This window comes from Asterias rubens, chromosome 1 (genome assembly GCF_902459465.1).
Source record: "Asterias rubens chromosome 1, eAstRub1.3, whole genome shotgun sequence".
Lineage (NCBI taxonomy): Eukaryota > Metazoa > Echinodermata > Asteroidea > Forcipulatida > Asteriidae > Asterias > Asterias rubens.
In genome coordinates, this window is record NC_047062.1 from 21203739 (window position 1) to 21210957 (window position 7219).

The following is a 7219-nucleotide window of genomic DNA, read 5'->3' on the forward strand; positions in this document are numbered from 1 at the left end:
ACACAATACAGATGTTATGTTTTGTTTTTATTCATAAATTATAGTAATAATTGTTATGGACAGCGTATTATAGGTAGACCATTCATCACGTGACTAAAAACGTCAAGGTATGGTAAAGTGTCTGATCACCGGGCATGCCAAGAGTTGATGCACCCAACATCAGAGCATCGACCTCGTTAATTTGTTGTAGGCCATCCAAAAATTTCATATAAGACAGATTTGAGGGCCCAAAAGAGGGGTGTCACATCGGGTAAAACTTTTAAAACAATATTGTGACCTCAGGGTGGGGTTGACTTCCAACTTTTTGTATTTTGAACGAGGCCTAAATATTTTCCTATTTTGCTGAGAGGAGGTGGATGGATATTTGTTAAGAATAATGCTCAGACGTCTGGAAACAAAACGCCCAAATTGAGCGGAGTATTAAAGTTCAATGGGCAATGGATAATTCCTCTTTACAGTAAAAAGCTGTGGGACTTCTATGCATTTGTGGGTATTTTGCACTGTTTTGATTTAGTGTGGTGCACAAGAGGGCCGAAAGGGGCTACAAAGTGACGGCGGATGTGAGTGGGTGTTGGAACTTTTTTCTCTGATCGTTTTAGGGGCCATGCATAATATGGAGAAGGAAGTAAATTATTGTTAAATAAACACCCTCCTTTTAAAAATTTTTTTTTCAAGTATTACTCAAACATGAGCGGTGACGAGCGAAAAGCTTTTACCGAAAAAAGAATTCGTAATCCAAAGCGACAAGTCTGAACACGAACACCTTTTTATGTGATCGACCAGTCGACGAGTTTAGAAGTGCACATTAACATAACTAGGGGAAAGCGCCCTCACTAATTTGCATAAGACAATCTTGTTGACGAATTGGACTTTTTCCAAACCCGTGACACAACCGCAGTGAATAAAGTAGTGCCGAGTGAGACTATTTTGGGCTTTTCGTGGTAGCAACGGCTATTAATCACCCTCAAAAGAGATGTGTATAACATTTCAATCAATTTATGATCGTTTAAGCTGAAAATTGAGGAGTAATCGTTCAATAAATAAAGCGAATTGATATTACGATTTGCTCCTCCCACTTGAGACACGTGGGTTCTGCGCGTGGCGTTAAGCAGACGCCATATTGCTCGGAAATTCGTTCTAGTCCGATTGGAACGTTGACGAAAATCTCGTCAAAATGAGTGACGACGAAGCCGATGTCGACATCGAAAGCGACGTAAGTAATCTTTGACATGTGATCGAGTGGAACCCGTTCTTGGATGACTCGTATTGCATTATAAAATGCCGGTTTTTGCCACCCAAATGGGTCGATGTTGTTTCCGTGAAGTGAAGGCCCTACTACTTGTGTGTGTTTACATGATGTTGACAGTCTTGTGTGCATTGGTATGCTGACTGGGTGGTGCATGTACACAACACATGTGAATACGTTCCATGTGTACTGTGTCATAGGGCCATACACGTTGTATGCCGTATTGATTCGGCCATGATCAGGCAGTCTGTTTACTACGTGTACGTGCCATCCCAATGTGATCACGATTACATGGGTTGGGTTGGCCTTGGTTTGCTGTCTAGATTTGTTTAAGAATCCGTTAACATTTATATAACGGTTCAAGTGATTGTGTTCAACAATTGATGTGATCTTTTTTTGAATAATAAAAACATGTCGATTGTCAACATAATGATAAATTATTATGATTATGAAGACGGTGTTCATTGAATCATGGAGGTAGGATTTGAATTGATTATCAATGACATTGATTGATTGATAACATTATTTCGGTCAAACTATTTCTTGTTATGGTTGATCTTATCATGGGTAGAGAAACTTGAAAACAAAGCATGTTATTTATTTGTGTCCCTCTTTAAAATGAAAAAGAGAAAACACATTAAAAAATAAAAAAAATACAAAAATAAACTGAATCTTGTTTTGGGGGTTCAAAATAACAAGTTTTAGTTTTATTTAAAAACCATAGAGCAAGGAATATGTCATGATCTTAAAATTATGAACTCTTACCCAGTTACTCCACGCCTGTACACTGGCTATAGATATATAGCCAGTACACAGGCAGGCATTTGTGCAGTAACTGCATGAGAGTTCATAATTTCATGGCATGTACAGCCAAAGATTGGAATTTCTATGATCATGACGACCCCCTCTATTATGTTTAAATTAAGTGTTTAACTGCTTACTTTAACTTTTTTTTTTTTTAATTTGGTAATTATGGTTGTCCCCTTTTCTAATTTTCTGTTCTATTGTACTTTTGGTTGTTCCAGCTTAAAAAACAATCATATAATTTATTAACAAAATTAGTCCACAATTATGATTCAAATGGAGTAATCACAAAATGCATCCCCCATTGTAGGCAGTTAATTAAAGACGGGCACACAATTTGAGTCAAATGTCCAGAGCTGATTCCTGAATCTAAATGCAGTAGTTCTTAAAAACTTAGTGTGTATCAAATCTACATCTTCGACTTTCAATTTCATTAACTATTCATTGCCTAAGTTGTGCACACAATAAATGTTGCACAAGTTGACTTGCGCAACTGCATAAAGTTTGTGAGATTGGCTTTGGAACAAGTAATCATTAGTCGGAGAACGATTGTCAGTAAGTTTATCCGTGTTGCCTTCTGCCTTTCACAGACGATAACAAACAGGCCATAAAAATCGCATTGTAGACACGATTATCAATGTCCATGTATTGGGTGTATTTGATCTGGGCACTATGGCTACATTTTACATGGTCCATATTTTTGTATGCAGATAAAATTTGTTGTGTGAGCACATAATACAAAACGACATGACGGGACGGAGTTTCATATTTGCCTCACTTCAGTTTGGACTGGCAAACAGACAATTCTTTACAGGATCCTTCAAACTACTGACAATCCATTCCTGCTCTTTCGTACTTACAGCAAACAATACCAACTATTCCCTAGCTTTCAAAGTTGTTTGTCAAAGTTAACATTAGTTTGACGGTCAGACAGAACACAGACATTTATTTATCACTTAATGTCAATGTAATTAGGTGATATGGTTTTGATCTGGGCTCATTGGTTTATGGTTCATAAACTTTTTATGCTGGTCAATTTTGTCAAGTTTGTGATACTTAAAACTTAAATTTTCCCTTTGCTCATTGTGTCAATTGACCTTTTGGAAGTAGATGGTTCACGCTCGCATGTAGTACCCCAAACATGACATGGAGCAACGTGCAAAAAAAATACCAGGTAACAAACAATGCAATTGTTTGCAGATTTATTTCCAAAGCATAAGCTATTGTGTTGCGCTACGTTGACAATATATGTCACAAGGTGAAGTCTACAGTACTAGGAATGGGTTTAGGTTGAAAAGGGAGGGGCACAAGGTTGTAATATGTAAAAACAGCTCTCAATAAAGCATCCAAATCAAGTATGTAACCTGAATGCAAAAAAATCTACTTTTCAGGGCTTGAAGTACCCACTAGAGTTAATCAGAGTCCAATAATTGCAACGTCGTCTGTTACATTAACTCCATGAAGTATGGTGTTATTGGTGTACAATGACATCAAAACATTAAAGATTTATTTGTATACATGTACCATACTGTTTGTATACTTTGCTGCTCACATCAATAAAATGGAATATTGAATACATTTAAATGCTATACTAGAGTTAACTGTGCATGTGAAAGATTGTGTGTTTGATTTTTAACTCAAACTTAGCTTAGCGACTTGGTTATGACAGAGAAAAAAAAACACACAATTTACAACAGATTTTCTGCCATTATATTTTTCCCCCATACTGCAGGCAGAGAAAAGAGCACACCATAATGCACTTGAACGTAAGCGGAGAGATCATATAAAAGACAGCTTCAATTCCCTCAGGGATGCCGTACCAAACCTTGAAGGGGAAAAGGTAAGGTTTTAACTCAACGCACTATAACCCCAATTGAGCCGTTTAATGGCCTGGGTTGATTTTTGAAAATTCTCCCAGCGTTAAAAAAACACGAGCCAGAATAAGTACAGACTTGGTGGCATTAAAGAGGTTCCAGTTGTATCTGTTTTTTCTTACCCTGGGATTGGTGTTTCAAACATAATGTTTGAGTGGTGAACCGTTTGAGAAGTTTTAACCAGGTTTCAAAGTGTTTGTACCTGGGTTGGCAAGTTTACACCAGGTTAAAAGGCTTCTTAACCAGGGTTATAAGATTGGGTTGGTAAGCTTACCCGAGTTATAAGTAGTTGGGGTCAAGTTGGAAATATGTACCAGGTTTGAAATGGTCTGAAACACGGTTGAGGGGTTTGTGGTTATTGTTTCAGTCGGAGGGGAGTCTGGTTGTCTTTTGGACACCCTGTTTTAAATTTGGAAAGTCCGTCATTATCATGTAAATGTTTTGTACATGAACAATTTGGACAGCCTTTAAAAATTTGTCCAGCTAATTCAGACATTTTTTTTTTTTTTGACAACTGTTTTATTTGTTGCGATTCTTGTTTCTTTTGCAGGCATCAAGAGCCCAGATCTTGAACAAAGCTACAGAGTACATTCAGTTCATGCGACGGAAGAACAACTCACATCAGTCGGACATCGACGGTTTGAAGAAACAGAACACTCTTCTAGATCAACAGAGTAAGGACACCCACTTAGTGAAATACAAACTCTGAATCATGTACACCCATACTGTAAAAATTCAAGCATCCAATATGGGACGGGCAGTGAAAATAGTCTGACACTTCCTCTTTGTTTGTTTGTTTGCGTGTTAGTTTGCTTGTTAGTTTGGATGATCTTCCCATTAAGGGAACTCTGCAAACTCCTAATACAAGGGGATATAAACTAGCTACGGCTCTCATACAAAAATTGATTTAACTTTAATGATTATGAATTGCACGAGTCAAGGAATTCTGATTCAGTAACTAGATGACAATACTTATTCTAGTAATTGTGAAATCAGCAGTTAGCTTGGTATGATTTGAACCCCTAACCTTTTGATTGCAAGTCCTGCAGTCTAAACACTAGACTATGGTGACCCCTAAACATGATGATTCGTACGAGAAACATGACAATGGTCGCTATCATCATTCACACATTGACAGACCAGCTATTTATTGCACTGTTGTGGGGAATAGCGTGATAACCTCTCCACTAAGTAACATGCGCTGGACCTTGACCATGGTAGCTTGATTGTGTAATCAAGAAGGGAATACCCCTTTGTGATTTATTTGGGACACAAAGTAAATGTATGCGTAAGTGGTGTGTAAAGCTTTGCATGGTACGAAAAATAAGAATTAACTATAGATAAACAGTAAACTTGCAGGTACAACCATGTATTTAATCTGTTAAGTGAAGTTCAAGCTCTGAAAAGAGCCGGTGTGCTCTCAACGGTTTGAACAGTAAACTCCTGAAGATGGAGCAGAGTATACTGTTTGAATTGTCAAGACCCCACCGGCTCTTTTCAGTTCCCAACACATCCACAAAAAAGGTTCAATAAATTGTTGTAATTGAAATTTCCCTCTTCATCTATAGTTAATTCTGAATTGTATGTGGTTGGTCAGAAAGCAGGGTAGAAAAAAAAGCAAAACTAGGCACACGTGGTTGAAAATTAATAACAATGAAAATCTTTGAATTAGTTATTGATGTTTTATTTTTGTGGGTTACTCTTTCCCAGTTCGTCAGATTGAGAAGAGTCCCGGCGACGCACAGGTCGTCAGCAACGGCCTAGCCCTCCTCACAAACCCCAAAGGGTCCACCGTCTCTGCCTTCGACGGGGGCTCGGGTTCAGACTCCGACTCGGACTCGTCAGAAGAGAGATCCCGCATTCCACCAAAGAGGTTAAAAATGGCTACATCCAGCGACAGTTCGCCCAGCAGCGGGTCCATTTCCATGTCTAGTGCAAACTTATTGCCAGTCAATACCAAGACATGATCTTAAGAAATGTCTTTAATTTAAGAAAAGTAATTAAGCCAGTTGTTTTTTGAGAGTGCCCATACTTTTCTTGTAAGTCAACGTTGAATGATGCCGATTTCGCTTGTGTGATAATGATGACATATTGCGATAAGTCCAGGTTTTGCATGTTGGAACAATTTAAAGGCAAGTTCATCAGTATGCAACTGGTAAGGGTCTGTAGTACCTCCAAAATTGCTAAAACCTGTCACCATTCCTATAGATGTTGGCAGTAAGGCTCGATCACAGGACAGTTGATCATGGCTTCTTTCAAAAAGAAACTTAACCTCAGAAAACGATTTGTATAAAAACATCTATTAAAAAATGGAATGTGCCACATCCGTGAATCCCTTCTATACATATAGACCATAAAGGGACACTTCAAACAATACAGTTCTAAAGCTCAAGGTTTTTTATTTTGGTAAATTTAAAAATAAAAACTACTGTTTAGAAGGATGTCACTAGTCATGAGGAAAGTATGGGTAGTAGCAAAATCACATTTTCCCCGTCAATCACATTTGGTACTATGTTTTTCTTGTCGCTAATATTGATATCTGGAGATGTATGGAACGTTAGTCTGTGTACATTTATCTAGGTGAGTGTGTGCCTAGCTGTACTGACCACTAGGTATTGCATACGTATCATAGCTTTCGAGGAATCTGTGAAATATATTTGGGTTTCTTTTAGATATTTCATTCGGTGTGATGTTTGTGTGTGTGTGTTTATGGAATGTTTCTTGTTGATAGGGTTTGCACGACACTGTATGCTGCCCACAGTGTCTGATGCAATTACTCTGTTATTGTTTAACTGCATGCCTACTACCCAGTAAAAGGTGAGCGAGCAAATTTACAAAAAAATCAGAGATTTGTGTCAGAAAGGACCATGTGGTTGCCAAATCTCAAAGACTGACTTAACTGGGTATGTTTGTATGCTAAACAAATGGGAGAAGGTGTCCAAGAAAGGTATGCAATTTATAATTGGGACGATATCCCTTTTTGTGCAAAATTTTCCTTTTCTTAGCACTTGTTTGTCAACCTCTGATAGTGATTTGTACAGCAAACAAAAATTTGTCACTCCAAGACTTTTTCCTATGGATTAAAAAAAAAATGTAATATATTACCTTTTTACTCTGACAGTATTAAACCAAGCAGACTTTTCAGTTAATGAATAATGTATTTGAAACTTTGTTAAAACGCAAGTCCAATTCATTCATGGCATTTTTTAAAGAAAGCTATTCTATTTGATAAAACATCAGTCTCTTTGTCTGAATACAGTGTGGGGCTAAAACCAGATCAACAACTTGGTATTTT

The 7219-nt window shown here is 37.7% G+C and overlaps 1 protein-coding gene across 1 annotated transcript; it reads left to right on the forward strand.

The window, feature by feature from the left end:
* Positions 1 to 1098: 1098 nt before the first annotated feature.
* LOC117306779 (protein max-like) lies at positions 1099 to 7072 on the forward strand. The gene is made up of 4 exons (XM_033791288.1): positions 1099 to 1213; positions 3783 to 3890; positions 4475 to 4598; positions 5635 to 7072. Exons 1-4 carry the CDS (start codon positions 1175 to 1177, stop codon positions 5889 to 5891), a joined length of 528 nt encoding a protein of 175 aa, XP_033647179.1. The 5' UTR covers positions 1099 to 1174; the 3' UTR covers positions 5892 to 7072.
* The last annotated feature ends 147 nt before the right edge of the window (positions 7073 to 7219 follow it).

What these genes read in the sequence shown, in the direction of transcription:
- LOC117306779 (XM_033791288.1), top strand. Translation starts at nt 1,175, where the DNA reads ATGAGTGACGACGAAGCCGATGTCGACATCGAAAGCGAC. An exon ending in ATGTCGACATCGAAAGCGAC is followed by an intron (nt 1,214 to 3,782) that starts GTAAGTAATCTT and finishes CCCATACTGCAG; the next exon opens with GCAGAGAAAAGAGCACACCA. An exon ending in CACTCTTCTAGATCAACAGA is followed by an intron (nt 4,599 to 5,634) that starts GTAAGGACACCC and finishes ACTCTTTCCCAG; the next exon opens with TTCGTCAGATTGAGAAGAGT.